Source organism: Callithrix jacchus, chromosome 11 (assembly GCF_049354715.1).
Source record: "Callithrix jacchus isolate 240 chromosome 11, calJac240_pri, whole genome shotgun sequence".
NCBI lineage: Eukaryota > Metazoa > Chordata > Mammalia > Primates > Cebidae > Callithrix > Callithrix jacchus.
In genome coordinates, this window is record NC_133512.1 from 53,837,176 (window position 1) to 53,858,716 (window position 21,541).

The 21,541-nt window shown below is 36.9% G+C and overlaps 1 protein-coding gene across 12 annotated transcripts in view; it reads right to left on the reverse strand.

The window, feature by feature from the left end:
• Nucleotides 1-21,541, reverse strand: part of DYNC1I1 (dynein cytoplasmic 1 intermediate chain 1) — a 331,611-nt gene that overhangs the window by 260,914 nt on the left and 49,156 nt on the right. For 7 of the 12 annotated variants that reach the window (XM_035253825.3, XM_035253824.3, XM_002751517.6 and 4 more), the window contains exon 5: nt 15,963-16,022. The exons of the other annotated variants lie outside the window; for them this stretch is intronic. In XM_035253825.3, the coding sequence (XP_035109716.1) occupies nt 15,963-16,022 (60 nt within the window). The remainder of the gene's footprint in view (nt 1-15,962; nt 16,023-21,541) is intronic. 12 annotated transcript variants of the gene reach the window in all.

Sequence of the window (21,541 nt, forward strand, 5' to 3'; positions counted from 1 at the left end):
AATGAAAAAGAAATATTGTCTTTTGAAAATCCAGTTGCTAGTGTAGAACGGAAAATACCCTATAATTGCTTACTCAAGATTCTTGAAGGCAGAGAACAAACGCTGGCTGAAAGAAGCTTTTCAATAAATGTTTGGGGACAAATAAATTATTATTACAAATGGTGAGCAAAATGCTTTCTTTCTCTCTTGTGGCAGAATTTTGATTGGCTCTGTTAAAACAAATTTGTAACAGTTCTTCATGGGTTTGAATATAAATCTATATTTATAGATTCTGAAATCCATTTTACCACTACATTTTGATACACACACACACATATTACAAATTGCTATTTCATATCTCAATTTCTGTGGAAAGTGCGACTGAATGTTACTGAGGAGGCAGAGGTTGTCAACTTGCTCAATAATTCAACTGACATTATTCTCAATAACATACCAGGTATTGTTACATGGCAAACCTTGAAAATTAATTCAAAGCAGATATCTAAGCATAATGCATAAGAACATTTGATAAAGCTTGGAGAATAAGCCAAATGAGGGCCTCCCTTCATTAAAGGCTAATGGGGTTACAACTGTTCTATTAGGAAAATGTCAATAACTTTAAAACATAAAGAGACCTCTAGATCTTTCCTTGTTAGATTTTTCTGTAATTCCTATCACCGTCTTGAGGATTATATACTTCTCTCATGTCTTTATATAGTTGGTTTGTTTTACTTCTATTCTTGACAGAGTGATCTCTTTATTTCACCACAGCAGTTTGGAATAGTGCCTGGTAGATTCGAGAGTAATACACATTCTCTCTTTCAGCTAAGAATGCAGAGAAGACAGTTTTGAGAAAGGTCACCACCTACTAGGGAAACCACCTTTGCAAAAACTGTAACATGAAAAGTTATGACAGTGAAAGAGATCTGATCTAACCAACATCTTGCCTTTAATCTCCAAAGTATACTTGGTTATTCCTGGGCTTGGGCCAAACTACTTTGGAAGAAACTTAGTTTATAGTGATAAGAGCCATTTCCCAAAATTAGACTACCTTTATAAAACTAATGAAAAGCTATCAGGTCCACCAAACTATCCTTAAAGCACCCTAGCCTCTGATTTTTGCAGGAGATTAATTTGAGTAGTAACTTTGTCTCCCATGTGGCATAGCTGGCCTTCACCAATTAAATTCTTTATTGCAATGTCTCAATGAATTGGTTTTGCCTGTGCAGCAAGGAGGACAAAGCCATTGGGCAATTACATCAACAGTGTCTGTCAAAGAAAAAAAATCTAGGTTCTTTCCTTTGTGAAGGAACAGTCAAATCCTTGCTTATAGTTTCACAGTTTTCCTTTATTCTCTTTGCTTCGCAATATTTTTAAAAACTATTAAAAGTCTGATATTATAATGCATAAAGAAAATATAATGAGGCTTCTGAGCCAATAAATATTCTATAAGGTTTAATAATTTGGAGTATAGGGCCACAACATACCATTATGGCTCATTGATATCTACTTAAAGTTGAGAATCTTTTCATCTCTCCCAGCCCTGCTCTACTTATGTTGTTCTCAGCCCATCCTCTGGAAGACTGGTAATCTCATGGGAATGCTTGTATTTATGTTGTCTTCATAAGACACACACCAAAAAACATTTTAAACATAATTCCTCTCTCAAATTTTCCCACTACAGTCCCAAATTTCAATGACATATTTATTCATTTTCCATCTATGCAAGTTCTTTCTCTCCTGTGATCCTTTAACTTACTCTCTTTATCCTGTTATTTCATCTTTCTTTTTCAGTAACTTCAATTCACTTCATCTACTATAATGGCCAAAGAAAGCAAAGCGTTTGTAGTACTTCTACATGTATTTCCCTGGCAAAAAAAAAAAGACAAGCTAAGTTGCACTTATTTTCTCATTTTGTTTACAATTTTCTTGGAGTTATATTTTTTTCTGAAAGCCATATAATCTCCCTTTTTTTCTCTCTGCTGCCATTTGCTTTGCTAATCACATAGTTAACACACAAGCCAGAATCAAGTGACACAACATTTGTGTTTCTGGCCAAAATGGAGTAATAGAGACCAAATTTACCCAGAAACCTGAAATTTAAAATACAGAATGCTGACTAAAACAACAACTTACAGGCCACTAGAGGTCAGGCAATGAGGAACAGTGGTACATGAGGAAGAGACACAAACAAGAGGACTCCTACAATTGCCCCAGGTATAGCATTGAGAGAGTTTCCAGGCCATGGTTCAGGGAGGAAACTTAGGTGAAATCCAGCAGATCTCTCAAGTTGTAGAAACAGAGTTGAGAGTCCAGGGAGATCAGGCAGTTAGAATTCACAGGATAATACAGCAGAGAGAAATCTGCACAAAAGAAAACTCAGAAGGCCTACAGAAGGTTGCCTTTGAGAATTCAGCTGAGCATTGATCAGTACATTTATGTGAAGAACCTACCTAGGCCAAGGAAAGAATGACCTGAAAACAATTACAAATAACAGTTCTGGGCTTTTACACAGGAACAGGAATAGTTTCTGTTCACACCAGTGAGACTGGAAAACCTCAAGATTTATGGGGCAATGTGTAGACATGTAAAGGGACTTACTTCAGTAGCAGCAATTAGCCCTAGGCTGAGCACTGCTCCTGTCCCAACTGAAAAATCTTAAAAACAAGACCTTAAAAGATAAAACTTGGTCCAAGTTAATTTACTATACCTCAGAACAAATCACAAGAAATTTATAGAAATTTAAGTATCTGAAACCTAAAAAAAAAAATTCACAATGTCTAATATAAATCAAAAATTACCAAACATGCAGGAGGACTTCAGCAAAAAAAAAAAAAAGAAAAAATAATCCAGAATAGGAGGCTGAGAACTCTCACTCCACCCATAGAGCATCAAATAAACATCCACACAAGAATCAACATTCTTTGAGAAAAAATGCAGAAACTAGTGGAGAGATTTCTATATACTGCAAGGCTGAGAATATTCTCACTTCAGCACAGGTAAGAAAAGCTGAGACATAGTCTCACTCACACCATAAACCCTACCCTCAGCCCAGCACTATACAATTGGGAGAACCTCCATCTCTCAGTTTCTCCCTGAGGAGTAAAAAGCAGGAATCATACATACAGTACCCCAATTTTAAAAAATAACTACCAGAGGAAATGACTCCTAACTTGCCTCTCTCTGGAAGTTGATGGGGCCCAGCATTTATTAGCCTCTGGAATGGCAAAGAACAGAGTAGCTTTAAACAGGCACTCAAGCATTTCCTGTGCTTCTCCCCACTGGCTTAGCACAGAGTGAGCAGGTGAGGAAGCCCAGCTCCCGGCTTTTTCCTAGAAGGGGTTGGCTTGCACATCAAACGCCTGACTTTTCCAGCTGCTGCCCAAGGGTCTGGCTTCTAACTAGCCTGTATCTGGAAGTCAACAGAGCAGGCAATTACTAGTCTCCAGGGAGTTTAAATGGGTATGTAGACACTTTCCACAGCTCCTTTCTCCAGCTCACTCTGGCAAAGAAACGAAACCTCTAGCTTCTCCCTAGAAGGAGTTGAACTCACAATGAATGCCCTGATTTTTTCATCTGCTGTTTGGGAGTCTGGTTACTAACTCACCTCATTGAAGAGCAGATACAGCCCAATATTCACTGGTCACTTGGAATCTCCAGAGAACAAAGCAGTGATTTTGAATGGCCTTGCAGGCTCTTCCCATGACTCCTCCTGCCAGCTCATTTTACCAAAAATGCACAGCTCTCAGATTCTCCCTGGAGGGATTACACTATACATCTAGTACCTTGACTTTTCCAGCTGCTATCCATGGATCTGGCTTCAAACTTGCTTGTTTCTTGGAGCTAACAGGGCAGGCAGTCACTAGTTACTGGGAGTTTAAATAAGTGTGAGGATACTTTTCATGGCTCCTCCCCACAAATCATTTCAGAAATAAAACCAAGCCTACAGCTTCTCCCTAGAAGAATTTAAACTACCCAACTAGACTCTCAACTTTTCTAGCTGCTACCAGAACGACTGGCCTCTAACTTGTCTGTTCTGAGAGCTGAAGGGCCTAGCATTTACTCGACCCTTGGAGGTGATAGGGAGTAAAGCAATGATTTGAAAGACCCTGCAGTCTGAGTGAGCATATATGCATTTGCCACAGTTCCTCTTCCTGACTCAGTGCAGAGCAAGTGAGTGATAAACTCCAGTTCTCAGCATCTTCCTAAGGAGAGATGCATTAAGGAGAGCTAGAGATGCATAGGAGAGCTGGAACAAATTTATGCATTAGACCACGTATCTAATGCATCAATTATTCCAACTGCTTCTCAAGAGACTGGCTCCAATCTTGCCAGTCTTAGAACGCTCATGGGCTTAGCATACTCTAGCATCCTGAGCCCATTAAGGAAAAAAATGGCAGTTTGGAAGCACAAATGATTAGGAAGCATCCAGAATCTCTGGCTAGCCTAATAGATGAAGAGTGTCTCTTATATGAGACCAGTCTGTGAAGACTGGGAGAGGTGGCTACTTTATAAAATGTGCAGAAACTAACACAAAGAATCAAAGAAAATGAAAATATGTTCCAAATAAAAGAACAAGATAAATCTTTAGAAACCTACCTTAATGAAATGGAGACATGTAAAGATTTACCCGACAGAGAATTCAAAATGTTGATCACGAAGATGTTCACAATAGTTAGGAGAGAAATGCATGAACAATGTGAGAATCTTGACAAAGAAATAGAAGATATTTTAAAATGCCAAATAGAAATAATAGAGCTGAAGAATACAATAACTCAACTGAAAAATTCAATATGAGTTTTCTACAGCAGACTTGATTAAGCAGAAGAAAGAAGTAGTAAGTCCAAAGACAGCTCGTTGGAAATCCTCTAGTCAGAGGGGCAGAAAGAAAAATAAAATAAAATAAAAAGTCTGATGATATATTAAGAGAATTACAGATAACATCAAGTGGACCAATATATGCATTATGAAAGTCACAGAAAGAGAGGAGCAAGAAAGAAATTATTCAAAGAAATAATGGCTGAAAAATTCTCAAACCTGGGGAAGGAAATAAGACATCCAGATCCTGGAAGCCCAAAGAACACAAAGAACACCAAATAAGACAATCCCAAAGAGACCCAAACAAAGGACACATTATAAATAAATTGTCAAAAGTTAAAAGCAAAGAGAGGATTTTGAAAACAAGAAAAAGTCTACTTGTTATCTACCTGAGAACCCTCATAAAACTATGGGATGATTTTTCAGTAGAAATCATGCAGGCCAAAAAGGAGTGTGTGACATATTCATAATGTTGAAAGAAGAAAAAACCTGCCAATCAAGAATACAACACTAGGCAAGCCTGTCTTTCAAAAATGAAGAGGTAATAAAGACTTTCTCAGACAAACAAAAGCTAAGAGAGGTTACCATCACTAGTTCTAACATATAAAAAATGCTAAAGAAAGTTCTTAAACTTGAAATGAAAGGATTCTAAACAGCAACACAGAAGCACAAGAAAATATAAAATCTATTGCTAAAGGTATTTACACAGACAAAACAGAAGACTGTATTGCTATAAAAGTGGTGGGTAAATAGCTTTTGGTTTAAATATAAAAGTAAAAAGACAAATGCATTAAAAATTACTATGACTAAATTATGTAAATGGCACACATTATGAACAGATGTGAACTATAACACCAATAGCACATAATGTGAGGGAAGATGAGATAAAAATGTAGAGTTTTTGTATGCAAGAGAAAATGCTATCAGCTTACTATAACAAATTTTATGTAAGTCCCATCATAACCACAAAGAAAATACCTATAGAAGTTACACAGAAGAAAAAGAGAAAAGGCTGGGTGTGGTGGCTCATGCCTGTAATCCCAGCACTTTGGGAGGCTGAGGTGGGCAGATCACGAGGTCAGGAGATATAGACCATCCTGACTGACACGTTAAAAACCTGTCTCTACTAAAAATATAAAAAAGTAGTTGGGCATAGTGGCACACACCAGTAATTCCAGCTGCTCAGGAGGCTGAAGCAGGACAATCACTTGAACTTGGGAGTTGGAGGTTGTAGTGAACTGAGATTGCGATACTGCAATGCAGCCTGGCCAACAGAGTGAGACTCCGTTTGAAGAGAGAGGGAGGGGTGGGGGGGGTGGAGAAAGAGAGAGAGAGAGAGAAACAGAAGCCTAGATGCAATGGCTCACATTTGTAATCCCAGCATTTTGGGAGGCCACAGTGGATAGATTGCCTGAAGTCAGGAGTTTAAGACTAGCCTGGCCAACAAGGTGAAACTGCATATCTATAAAAAAATAGAAAAATTAATTGGGCATGCTGGTGCATGTTGATAGTCCCAGCTACTCAGGAGGTGGGGCAGGACACTTGCTTATACCTAAGAAGCAGAGGTTGCAGTGAGCCGAGATTGCACCACTGCACTTCAGCCTGGCTGACAGAGTAAGACTCCATCTCAAAAAAAAAAAAAGGAAAAGGAAAAGGAAAAGGAAACAAACCCTCCATGTAAGTCCTAACTGAGAAAATACACAAGAAAAAGAAATCAAAGTCATCCAAATAAGAAAGAAAACAGTAAAATGTCTCTTTTTGTAGATGACATGACCTGTATGTAGGAAATTTTATAGACTACAAAAGAACTACTAGAACTAATAAACAAATTCATTAAAAGTATGGGTTACAAAATCATCATGCAAAAATTAATAGTTTCTCTACACCAACAATGAACTATCTGAAAAAGAAATCAAGAAAGCATTTCCACTTATAATAGCATCAGTAGGAATGAAACACTGAGATTTAACCAAGGAGGTGAAAGATCTGTACATAAAAAACTATAAAACATTTATGAAAAAAATTGAAGACACAAATAAATGAAAAGATAGCATATGTTCATGGATTAAATAAAACAATATCATTAAAATGCCCACACTGCCCAGAGCAGTCTACAGATTCAAGGCAGTCTCTACCAAAATTCAAATGATATTTTTCATAGAAATAAAAAAAGTCTTAAAATTCATATGGAACCCCAAAAGACCTTGAATAACCAAAGCAATCTTGAGAAAGGTATTCACAAGAGGTATCACACTTCTCGATTTCAAATTATACTACAAAGCTGTATTAATCAAAACAGTATGTAACTGTAACAAAAACAGGCATATAGGTCAGTGGAACAGAATAGAGATTCCAGAAATTAACTCACACATCTACAGTCAACTAATTTTCCACAATAGTGACAAGGATACAAAATGGAGAAATGATAGTCTCTTCAGTTCATGGTGCTGGGAAAACTAAATATCCATATGTGAAATAATGAAATTGGATCTTTATTTTATATCACACACACAAAAAAAACTCAAAATGGATAAATGACATTTCTTTTGTAATTAATGTAAGACCTGAAACTATACAACTCCTGAAAGAAAACATAAGGAATGAGATTTTCAACATTGATCTTGGCAATGATTTTTTAGATATGACACCAAAAGCACAGGCAACAAAAGCCAAAGTAAATAAGCAGGATTTTGGCAAGCTAAAAAGCTCTGCACAATAAGAAAACAACCAACACAATGATAAGGCAATGTACAGAATGAGAGATAATATTTAATCCATATTACTGACAAGAGGTTAATATCCAAAATATGTAAACAACTGAAACAACTCAATAGCAAAATTACAAATTACCTGATATAAAAATGGACAGAGGCCCTAAATAGACTCTTCTCCAAAGAAGACATAAGATGGCCAATATGTATATGAAAAAGTATTCAGCATCACTAATTATCAGAAAAATGTAAATCAAAACTATGAGATATAATCAGGATCACTATTATCAAAAAGAAAAATAAGAAGTATTGGCAAGGATATTTGGAAAACAACTTAGTACACTGTTGGTAAGACTGTAAATTGGTATAACCATTATGGAAAATAATATGGAAGTTCCTTAAAAAATTAAAACTAGAGCTACACATTATCTAACAGTCCCTCTTCTGGATATATATCTAAGGGAAATGAAATTAGTATCTCAAAGAGATCTCAAAGAGATATCTGTCTCTGGCCTGGGACAGCAAAAAAAAAAAAAATGGTGGGGGAAGAGAGAAAGAGAGACAGATATTTGAATTTCCATCCATGTTTCTTGTAGCATTATTCACAATAGCTTATATATGGAATTAACATAAGTGTCTATCAACAGATGATGCATAAAGGAATTTTGGTAAATACATACACTGAACTACTATTCAGCCTTCTAAAAGAAATAAAAAGAAAAATACTGCATGATCTCACTTGTATGTGGAATCTAAAAAAGAACTGAATTCACAGAAGCAGAGACTAGAATGGTGATTATCGGGTGGCAAATTAGGAGATGTTGGCCAAGTTATACAAAGTTTCAGTGATGTAGGATGAATAAATTATAGAGTTTAATATAGAATATGAAAACTATCACTAATAATACTATATCATATACTTGAAATTTGCTGAGAGTATATCTTAAGTATTCTCACCATAGAAAAGGAAGTGCACAGGTATGTCAAAACATCATATTGTACACCTTGAAAATACATAATTTTGATTTTTAAGACTTTATCAGACATGCAAATAAGCCAGAAAATACGACTATAATGAATTTAATCCAATGAAAACTGACCCAGAACTAAAACAGATGATGGATTAACAAGCAAGAATACTAAAGTCTATTAATCCCAGGCCAAGTGTGGTGACTCATGCCTGTAAACTTAGCACTTTGGGAGGCCAAAGCATGTGGATTACCTGAGCTCAGGAGTTTGAGACCAGCCTGAGCAACATGGTGAAACCCTGTCTCTACTAAAATACAAAAAAAACTAGCCAGGTATGGCAGCGTGTGCCTGTGGTCCCAGCTACTCGAGAGGCTGAGGCAGGAGAATTGCTTGAACCCAGGAGGCAGAGGTTGCAGTGAGCTGAGATCCCACCACTGCATTCCAGCCTGGGTGACAGAACAATACTCTGTCCTGCCCCCCAACCCCCGAAAAAAGAAAAAGTTGTTAATCCTAAATCTCATGTGCTCAAAAAGTTAAGTAGAAACATAAAAGTTAAAAAAGGCTGGGCGCGGTGGCTCACGCCTGTAATCCCAGCACTTTGGGAGGCCAAGGCGGGTGGATCACGAGGTCAAGATATCGAGACCATCCTGGTCAACATGGTGAAACCCCATCTCTACTCAAAATACAAAAAATTAGCTGGGCATGGTAGCACGTGCCTGTAATCCCAGCTGCTCAGGAGGCTGAGGCAGGAGAATTGCCTGAACCCAGGAGGCGGAGGTTGCGGTGAGCCGAGATCACACAATTGCACTCCAGCCTGGGTAACAAGAGCGAAACTCCGTATCAAAAAAAAAAAAAGTTAAAAAAGACATAAACTGACCATCCAGAGATAAAAATTACAATGTATGAAATTTAAAATTTACCAGGCAGGCTTCATGGAAAATTAGAAATTACAAAACAAAATATGAGTGAACACAAAAACATGTCAATAGAAACTATCCAATATAAAACACAATAAGAAAAGTAAAATTAAGTGAAAAAAAAAAAGAACTGAGAAAACTACAAGTTGCCTCATATTCATGTCATCTGAATCTCCAGAGAAGGAAGGGGAAAGGGTAAAAAATGTTTGAAAAAAGAAAACAGTAAATTTTTAACCAAATTTACTGAAAATTATACACCCACAGATTCAGGAATCTTAATAAACTCCAAGCACTAGAAGAATGAAGACAACTACACCAAGAAATATTATAATCAAATTGCTCAAAGTAAGTTTAAAGAAAAACATGATAAAAGCCGTTAGAAACAAAGATATGGCAAAAGAAACAGTCACTAGAGTGAATCAGCAACCAACAGAATGGGAAAAAATTTTTGCAGTTTACCCATCTGACAAAGGGCTGATATCCAGAATTTACAAAGAACTCAAACGGATTTACAGGAAAAAAACAAACAAGCCCATTCAAAAGTGGGCAAAGGATATGAACAGACACTTTACGAAAGAAGACATATATGAGGCCAACAATCATATGAAAAAATGCTCATCGTCACTGGTCATCAGAGAGATGCAAATCAAAACCACATTGAGATACCATCTCACGCCAGTTAGAATGGCGATCATTACAAAATCTGGAGACAACAGATGCTGGAGAGGATGTGGAGAAAAAGGAACACTTTTACACTGTTGGTGGGAGTGTAAATTAGTTCAACCATTGTGGAAGACAGTGTGGCGATTCCTCAAGGCCTTAGAAATAGAAATTCCATTTGACCCAGCAATCCCATTACTGGGTATATATCCAAAGGACTATAAATCGTTCTACTATAAGGACACATGTACACGAATGTTCATTGCAGCACTGTTTACAATAGCAAAGACCTGGAATCAACCAAAATGCCCATTGATCATAGACTGGATTGGAAAAATGTGGCACATATACACCATGGAATATTATGCAGCAATCAGAAATGATGAGTTTGTGTCGTTTGTAGGGACATGGATGAATCTGGAGAACGTCATCCTCAGCAAACTGACACAAGAACAGAAAATGAAACACCGCATATTCTCACTCATAGGCGGGTGATGAAAAATGAGAACACATGGACACAGAAAGGGGAGTACTAAACATTGGGGTCTATTGGGGGGAAAAGGGGAGGGCCAGTGGGAGGGGGAGGTGGGGAGGGATAGCCTGGGGAGAAATGCCAAATGTGGGTGAAGGGGAGAAGGAAAGAAAAGCACACTGCCATGTGTGTTCCTACGCAACTGTCTTGCATGCTCTGCTCATGTACCCCAAAACCTAAAATCCAATAAAAAATTAAAAAAAAAAAAGATATGTTACATACAGAGGAATAAATATAAAGATGTCATCACAGTTTTGGTAAAGATGGTATTGTTGAAAATACAATAAAGTATAACATTTTTAAAGTCCTCAAAAATTACCGTAATCTAAAAATTTCATGCTCAGTGAAAAAACATTTGAAAAACAAAGATATAATTTTGACATAAAAATTTTTTTTAAAATTTATTGTAAGACTTTCACTACAAGAAGTGTTATGGATTTCCACTAGGTAGAAGTAAAATGATACCAGGTGGAAATACAGATCTACTCAAAGAAATAAAGGACATCAGAAAAATGTTAACTACATGGGTAAATGTTTCTCATTATTTAAATCTATTTCAAAGTTAACTGGCTGTTTAACCAAAAATAATGTAGTATGGGCTTTATAACATATAAAAGTAAAATTTATGATGACATTAGCACAAAAGTCAAAAGGGAAGAAACATAAATGTAAGGCTCTTAAAGCACATAAAGTGTGGTAATATCACTCGATATTTGATTGTGAGAACAGATATCAACATTCCAGACATTTAAACCTAACCATATTAACAATCACATTAAATGTAAGTGATATAAATATGCAAAAGGCAAAGATTGTGAGAACAGATTAAAAGGCAACACTCAATTGTATGATGCCTACAAAAAAGCACTTTAAATGTAAAGTGACGAATAAGTAAAAAAAAAAAGAACAAAAAATATCGTGCTTACACAAGTGAAAAAAAAAGCTACAGTGGCTATATTAATATCACGCAAAATATATTTCAGAGCTAAATATATCACTAGGGATTACATAGGTCACTTCATAATGGTAAAGAGATCAATTCATCAAGAAAGACATAGAAATCCTAAATATTTATGCACCTAACACAAAACTGCAAAATGTATGAAGAAAAAAAAAACTGATAGAATTTCAAGGAGAAAAAGAAAAACTCCAAATTGTAATTACAAACTTCAACATTTCTCTCCCAGTAAGTGATAGAGCCATTGGACAAAAAAACTTAATAAATGACATAGAAGATGTAACATAATCAACCAACTTGATCTATTGGAAACATATAGAACATTTTACCCAACAGCAGAATACATATACGTTCAAAGACACATGGGACATAATACTAAGACAGGCTATACTATCTACCCATAAAATAAGTCTCAATACTTTAAAATGCTACAAGCAACACAAAGTATGTTCTGTAACCACAGCAGAATTAAATTAGAAATGAGTAACAGAAAGCCCACTAGAAAGTCTCCATATATTTGGGAACCAAATATTATACTTCTAAATAACTCACTGGTTTAAGAATACATTACAAGAGAAATGAGAAAGTGTTTTGAACTGAATGAAAATGACGAAAGTAAAATCAAATTTGGAAGATACCACTAAGCAATGGGAACTTTTACAGTACTAAACACCTACATTAGAAATGGGGAAAGATCTAAAATCAATAACATCTGCTTTCACTTTAAGAAGCTAGAAAAAAAAAAGCAAAGTCAATACCAAGTAAGTAGGAGAAAAAGAAATAATTAAGATCAGAGTAAAAATCAATGAAATTGCAAATAGAAAAAAAATCATTGAAACCAAATACTGGATCTTTGAGAAGATCAATAAAATTAATAAACCTCCAGCCATACCTCTTAGAGGAAAAAGAACACAAAATTTATCAGTATCAGGAAGGAGATGAATAAATATATAGAGATTCTGCAGGTATTAAAGGGATGATAAGAAAATATTACACACAATTTTAGGCCAGTACATTTGTCTATGAAGATGAAGTAGGCACATTACTTGAAAGACACAAACTCTGAGGGCTAATCAGCAAAATATAGATAACCTCAATAGTGCTATCACTGTTAAAGTTATTGAATGTGTAGTTTAAGACCTCCTCCAAGGCTGGGCATGAATGCTTACACCTATAATTCCAGCATTTTGAGAGGTGGGCAGATCACTTGAGGCTAGGAGTGCAAAAACAGCCTGGCCAATATGGGGAAACCTCATCTCTATTAAAAATACAAGTTAGTCAGGTGTGTGGCACATGCCTGTAGTCTCTGCTACTCAGGAGGCTGAGGCCTGAGAATCACTTGAACCTGGGAGGTGGAGGTTGCAGTGAGTCAAGATCGCACCACTGCACTCCAGCCTGATGACAAAGCAAGACACTGTCTCAAAACAAAACAAAACAAAAAAAACCTTCACAATAATATTCCAAATCCAAATCTATTTCATAGGTGAATTGTATTCCACCAAATATTAAAGTAATCACTTGAAGACTGAAATTACGTTAACCAAAGCATGATCCATAAAAGAACAAATCTGTAAATTATAATTTGTCAAAATTAAAATGGTTTGCTATTTTAAAGACACGGTTAAGAGAATGAAAACGACAGGTCACAATCTGAGAGAAAATATTAACAAATTATATACCTGATAAAGCATTTTATCCAGAACTTAGGAAGAACTTTCAAAATCAATTATGAGAAAACAACCCAACTCAAAAACAATATATAAGAGTAACAGAGCTAAGCAGACATTTCATCAGATACCTCCCTCTACTGGGAGGTATTTACCCAAAACAAATGAAAATATTTGTGCATTAAATATGCATTAAAATATTTGTGCATGAATGTTTATGGCAGTTTTATTTGTAATGGGCAACAATTGTAAACAAATCAGTGTATATAAAAAGTGACTGGATAAACAAACTGTGGTATTTCCATATAATGGAATACTACTCAGGAATAGAAAGGATTGAGTTGTTTATATACACTTAACTGAATGAATCTTAAAGTAATCATTCTGAATGAAGTCAGTCAGTCAAAGGAGTACCTCCTGGATGATTCCATTTATATGACAATCTAGGAAATGCAAACTAATGTATAGTGACAGAAAGCAGAACAGATGTTTGGGGTATAAGGAAGAACAGGAAGAAGCAAGAGTGTAGATTACAAAGGGCATGAGGAAACTCTTGGAGCTGAATAATGTTTTCACTATCTTGATTGTGGTGATAATTTCATGGATGTGTATACATGTTTGTCAAAACCCATCAATTTGAATAGTTTAAATATTTAGTTTATTTAAAGGCAATTATACTTCAGTAAAGGGGTTAAATTAAGTGACAGATCAAGCTGTCACTTGGATTATGCATTATGCATTATGGTCATTCCCATGCCACAGCTCAAGAAGGTGAAATAAAACTCTTTAGAAAAATCTAGAAATTTTCATTATGGCAATATTTGAAATAATGTCATCTCTCAAATATTCTCTGAAAACACCTTCAAACTCTCTAAGATAAGCTACTCACACACAGGCAGATGGTATTTAATCTAACATGCAAATAGTCCTTCAACCTCCTTTTACACCTACAGTAGGCATTGAAATTGATAGAACCTCAGAGATATATGCCCAGGAATCTCAAGAACTCAAAATAAATAATAAATAAATGCATGCCTAGTTTGGGATATATTGGTTTATATTTAGAAAGTGAACAGAAAGTCTCCTATCTTCTCTCTTCGATGCACTGGGTTCACTCTGAAGTATATTGCAGCAGGTAAGGTGGGGCCACAGATATACTATCTCCCTAGAATAAGTCACAAGTTTTAATCTGCATAGTCAACAGTGAATTTTTTGCTTGGAAAACAGATATAAATGGGAATATTCTTAGCTATTTCACATCAGCAAGTGTAATTTAGCACTGCTACAATCTGTCTAAAAATCTGTTAATTTAAGTGCATAGGATAGTCTGCCAATTCTCTACCCCGCCTTTTTTTTAACATAATTTTGAAGAACTGCATTCTGAAGTTCCCCTGAACTATAACTTACTATATATTCTCTGACTTATTAAACCGTATCTCTTGGTTATTTAAATAATACAAATAGAAATATAACATAAATGAACCATGTAACTAATCAGGCAAGAATTTAGTAAGGTTAAAAAAGAAATAGTGCATCAGTTATCTAATGTTAGGATATTTCCTTGGCTTAGTGTTGTCATAAATCAGCTAAGAATTTTTGCATATACAAAGCGTCACAGGCAGATGGCATTTACCCTAACATGCAAATAGTCCTTCCACCTCCTTTTATACCTATAGTAGGCACTGAAACTGATAGAACCCCAGAGATACATGCCCAGGAATCTCAGGAATTCAAAATAAATAATAAATAAATGCCTAGTTTGGGATATGTCAGTTTATATTTAGAAAGAAAAGATAGTGGTTTCATAAAATGTGGTTATGAAATTTGCTATTCACTTAGAGATACCCAGTGCTGCATCGGTAAATGTTTAATAACTTAGCTTGTAGGAAAGGAGACAATTTCTGTGGTGTAAATACTTCCACTGTGGCTGATTTCCAGCTGATTTAACTGAATGTGAAGTGAGAAGAGAAATCCACAATTAGCTCTCCTGAGCTGCATGACCAGCTGATACAAGCACCCCACTAGAAATATCTCATGTGTGAATACAGCTAACTCCAATCCTATAATGGAAATAAACTGAGTTTCTAGAACACGTCTGTGTGTTTTATTTAACTTAAAGTCTTCATCTCTGAAATTTTCTTGTAACTTGTGATAATACATTTCCATCTGAAAAAAATGATCTTTAGGACACAGGGGACATTACTCAACATCAAGTATTTGAAATATCTTTAGATCAAGGTATTCAATTAATTTGCTTTTTTTTTTAACAGAAATCTTTAACTGTTCAAACTTAATTCAAATTAAGTGCTTAATGTGAGTTCCCCAAAAACTGAAAAGAAAGTAAACAAACAAGACACAATATTTTAATACTGACCTTAGACAAAAGTTAACCTAAGACAACTTGTTAGTAAAGGGGAGGATGGTTACGATAACGTCATCAAACATATCTCCCATTGCAGAACTTGTGTGCCCCACTTTTAAGTAAATGTGTGGGTTTATGTTTGATTTTTTTGACTGCTGTTTTGCAATAATAGGAATTAATAAGGAGAAATCAGAAGCCATCTTTTTGTGGTGTTTTCCACAAAGAGAGACTTTATTCAAAGCTTTACAAGGAAAACTGGCAGAAGGAAATGAACTTATCAAACTAGAAGTTCAACAAAAGGGGAATACAAGAGCAACAACAGCTCCAGCATTTCAACACAACTGTAGCAAAGAAATAATAAAAGAAGTAACAAAAGAGCAGACATATACCCAAGTTCTGAGTCTGACTGCAGCTGGAGCACTGAGGGGTCTGTGTCCCACTGCAGGGTCCTAATTGTGCAGCACAAAGGAAAAAGAACACAGAGAATTAACAAAAGGGGAGGGCAACAAACCAAACCAAACTATGTCATTCATCAAGGCAAGAGCATATACAATACATACACAGAACATGTCCCCTCTCCATCCCCTCCACCCCCAGTGACTACCGAACAAGAGAAAGTGAGGAGCCATCCTTTCTTGCAAACATCTGTTTAATATTGGGAGCTATGGCTGTTTTCATGAAAGAAAGTTGAGAGCCAAGTATTCAAATTCCACACACACCCTCACCCTTGGTTTTGTTTTATATTGAAGTCTCATTGATTTGAGCATGTAAACTACTGCATGTATCTCTGACATCCCAGAACCCATCCACATCTGGGAGCTCCAACCATCTTCTATGTGATGAAAAGAACTAAACACAAGGGTGCAAATGGGTCAGGGCAGGGGTATGACTACAGAGCCTGGTGAATAACTAGGCTTCCTTGGATCAAGTACTGCAAATATAATGCATCGGATTTTGAGACTCATGGGTACTTCTATGCTTATTTATATATAGTACACCAAGATGGTCACCAACAATATCATTTCTATCTAAGATGTCAGGGACTGATTATATCTTATATTTTTTAAACATTGCACAAGTAATAGCACAAAGTATCAATAGTTACCAAAGCATCCAATTTTCCTTGCTATTTCTCCTTCAGCATAAGAGGGGATAAATGGCTCTTCTATAAATAGAGCACATGCAAGGAACCTTTTCAGTCAGGCTCTTTAAATTTTCTGCACAGAACTGGTTCTGGTGAATCTCAGACACCAACTAATGGACAGCACAGACTTTGGGATCAGGTTTCTGTGATTCAAATCTTGCCTCTGACTTACCAGCTGTGTGACATTGAGCATGCTGTTTAATAAGTTCTCAACCCCTGCATCCCTTTGTTTACTCTGTGGCCCACAGACCTGTAGCATCAGCATCTCCTGGGAGTTTATTGGAAATGCGGAAACTCACGTACCACCCCAGACTTTCTGACCCTATATTACAGTTTAGCAAGTTCCCCAGGCAATCCATGGACACCCTGAATTTGAGAAGCCCTGCTCAGTTTCCTTGTCTGTAAATACTTACTGTGGCTTATAGGATAACTTACGAACTGGCCTGCAGCAATCTTCCAAACTTCTCTCTAACCATTCATTCTCTCATATTATGTCAACTCTGCATACTCTTTAATGTTCTTTCCTTAAAGATCTGCATGGCTTATGACTTTGTTTCTTTTGTGTCTTGGCTCAAATGTTACCTCCTCAAAGAGGCTTCCCTGCTTCAACACCTGATCTCAAGTATCACTTCCTTATCCCTCTTCATTTCCTTTCTTTCTCCTGCTTTATTTCCTTCATAGCGCTTGTCTTTACTTATGATTTTCTTGTATATTTTTGTTTGTTGTCTGACTTTAGACTTAAGCTTCTAATGGCAGGGGTGGCCACATCTCTACAATATGGGGATATACCTAGAACTGTATCTGGCATATATGCTTATATAATACTGTTTTTTGAATGAATGAATTTTTGCTGGTTTTCTGCAAGGATTAAATGCAAGTGTACCTATAAAGAACATAGTAACCATATGACAAACAGCAGCTGCTTTTATGCCACAACCACTCTACCTACTCTTAATGTTTCTTTGAGTCAATCCTGACCTATTTGACAGATCGCATATTACCCCTCCTGCAGAAGTAGCGGAATGTAGATTCACACAGCTTTCCTTCTATGCTCTGGCTGTGCTCTTGTCTTTTTATATGTAAACTCTGAAACACTAAAACTGAAGGCCAATGAGACACTAGTTGGCCAGTGTTACTTAGACCAGTGCTTCTAAAATTTTAATGCACATACAGATACCCGGAAATACTGCTAAAATGCAGTCTGACTTAGTAGGTGTGGGGGTGGCCCAAGACTCTGCATTTCAGACAAGCTCCAGGAGATACAGATTTTGCTGCTCTGTGGACCACACTTTGAGCAGCAAGGACTTGATTTAGGCAAGTGGTTCTCAAACTTTCACGTTCATTGGAATGACTTATTAAGGCTTATTAAAATGCAGAATGCTGATCCCCAACCCTAGAAATTCTGATTCAGCAGATCTGGAGTGGGGCCCAAGAACTTGTAGTTCTAACAAGTTTCCAGGTGATGTTTAAAAGGGTGATCATGGGACCACCTTTGGAGAATGACAGAGCTAGACTATTGCTTTTAGTAGTCAGCATGTAGAAAGCATCACTGATTCTAAACTTCTGATTTGCTCAAGCCTGGCCTCAGGCCCAGGCCACCTCTAGACCAATTAAACCAGAATGTCTGGGGTTGGACCCAGGCATCTGTATTTTTTTAAAACTTTCCATGTGATTCTAATATGCAGCCAGGAGTGAGAACCCCTGCTCTGAATTCATTCTCTGCTGAAGAAAATTAGCCTTTTTTGCTTCTGGATATGATTCTTTAACCTCAGCTCAAATGGTTAAAGTAATGGAATATGTAAACATAATTCATACTTGCTGTTCACATATCTCTGAGGTTCAAATTTAAGGGCATTTCTTTTGCTGTAGACAAAAGAGCTGCTTCTGGCTCTTGCTGATTGTAAGAAGCTTTCTTTGCAAGGAGTGGGACCAGCTGTTCGCCCTCCATTTTCCTTGAGGTTTCTGATGGGCTGAACTTTAGTGACATTTTCCACTTCTCCCAGAAGCTCCTAATAGTCTGGCTCTTCTGATACTTATTGGACAGATTACCTGAACTGACTGTACCCTTAAGAAGTATAAATAGTGATTCTATCAGAATCATCCAATTAAGAAGTCCACAGATTAATACTGGGGAGTTTGCATTTACTCATCCAGAAAAACAAGGGTGGGAGTGTAACACAATAAGAGCCTTGCCTCCTGGCACACCTACATTTTCAGTAAGAGATCATAGTTATTGTCAGTAACAAGCTGTGGGGTAAGGGGTGAAGCCAAGGATGCTACTATCAAGTGTGACAGTTTTATTATCTTTTCATTTTTCCCATTATTATCTGTGGGGTGGTTCCTTTCAAGGAATATGCCAATATGCAAAGGGTTTTGAAAGGAACTTAAAGCCAATATGCAAAATGGGCAAAGGTTATTAGTATTTCCAGGGATAGCCTAGAAATATGTATTAAACATTCGCCAAATTCCTTCTGTGTAAACTGTGTAGGACAGCTTCCCCGCAGACAGCAGCATTTTAGAGAGGACCGCACCTGGCCCAGGGTGGGAGGTCTGTGTCCTGGATGTGGCTCCACTGTGTCATCAGGCAAATCTCCTTTTGTCCCCAGCAAATGAGGGTGCAGGCCTTGAGGTCCTTTAACATTCTTCTCTGCCTGATGTTTTAAAATCTAGGATGATTATTCAACTGCCTTTTAGCTTTCTCTTCTCCTGTTAGAATACTTTATGTAACCAATGGGCAGAGATCTTATTTTCCAGCCATTTTATCAAGTAATTGTATCCTGGAAAATAAAATTATGGTTTCCCTGCCGCTTCTGGTCAGTTTGAAATCTTGCCAGGTAGTTTATTTGTAAAATGAAAGAAGTAGTGAAATTTTAAGTAAATTTATGGGAACATAATATGCTATCACAAATTATTTTCATATAGATATCACCCTGTTTGCTATAATAATTAGTTCTATTTTTAGTAATTTCTGGAATGGCTCAATCAATGCATGCAGAGGAGAGAAGATTTTGATAAGAACATTCATTTACTTATTCAGAAAACATCTATTAAGAACTTAAAATACAAATTACTGTAATAGAGGGTTGAAAAATGTTCAAGGAACCTACAGTTCTTATGAGGAGATAAAACATAAGTAAATAGGCCTGGTACAGTGGCTCACGCCTGTAAGCCCAGCACTTTGCGAGGCCGAGATAGGCAGACTGCTGAAGCCTAGGAGTTCAAGACCAGCCTGAGTGACACAGTGAAACCCTGCATCTACAAACATATACAGAAACTAGGCGGGTATGGTGGCGCTCGCTTGTGGTCCCAGCTACTAGGGAGGCTGAGGTGGGAGGATAGCTTGAGCCTGGGAGGCAGAGGTTGCAGTGAGCTGAGATCATGCCACTGCACTCCAGCCTGGGTGACAGAGTAAGACCCTGTCTCAAAAATACCCACAAAACATACATAGGTGTGTGTGTGTGTGTGTGTGTGTGTGTGTGTGTGTGTGTGTGTGTGTGTATCTGAGAGAGTTTAGTGGTACAAGACCAAAAGTAAAACTTGCCATATAAGCAGTACCATATGTATGCTGAGGGACATGAAACTTGCACTTAAGAATTTTACATTTTGGTAAATGAGACATATGAATATTTATGCCTAATAATATACCAACAACATATACAAGGAACAAAGTAGCTCTCATCATTTGCTCAGAGACAGGCACAGCTTAAAGTTTCAATAAATATGAGCTGGAAATATTAATAAATGCCATAAGAAAAATAGATTAAGAATAGTAATAATTATAATTTCCCTTCACTTCGTGTTTGCTCCATGCCAGACAGCCAGGCATTGGACTGCATTTTCATCATCCTTTGGAAGCCACAGCAGGAAACACACTTCCTCTGAAAAGATTAGAGATTCCATTTGAGCTGGTCTTGAAGGAAGAGGTAGGATTTGGGCCTAAATTCATTTTCATCAGTGCTTGGTTTATGGGACTTAGGTGGCTGAGTTAGTCTACTAGGTCTTATAATACTGCTATATTTTAGATGCCAACTTAGCAATTTGTTGTGAGAATAATAACCAGGCAGACAAATATATAAGCCTGACAAAGTCTTCTCTCCTTGAAGAGAAGGCAGATGTCCAGGAGCATCTCTGGGACTAGAGTAGGTGATATTGCATGTTTAACTACGACAGCTTCTCCTGCCCTCCCTCACCATGTCCTCCTCTTTCCCCAAGACTAGACATCAACCTCGCTGCTACCCAAGTCCCCCCTTTCTGGAATTCCTGGGATAACCAAACTAGCCCTTGTTGTTTGATACAGTCTTTCCTTAACTATGTCAATTAAATTTTTATCTAGTATACCCTACTGGGGAACCATCCTGGTGTTGTTTGTTTGCTTATTTTCATGATTTGCATTTGGCTGCTCTGATTAGTTTCGACTGATTTCTTAGGTAAACTTTCTGAGGGTCTAAGTGGGATCTCTGATCTCCATTTTATAGGAACCCTGTATGTGTTCAGATGCTAAATAGCCCAGTAATTCTGTACCTACTCTGGACTCAGGGGCACTGTTATGGTTCTATGTTCCCAGGGTTGGACTGGCAATTTTGGACATTTAAGGTCACATTTCCTAACTTTGTTTTAAAATACAGAAGCTTCCCAACATGGAAAACAATCACTCACTTATTAGACCTTGAACATACTGGATTTTGTAGCCTCTGGCATCTTATCCAAAAATGCCTACCATGTAGTAATTTATAATTTGTGGGTCAATTTGTTTTTCAGTTTTTTTAAAAAAAGAATAGACAAACATCAAAATTCTTCAAACTAGAAGTAACCTACTAAGAGACA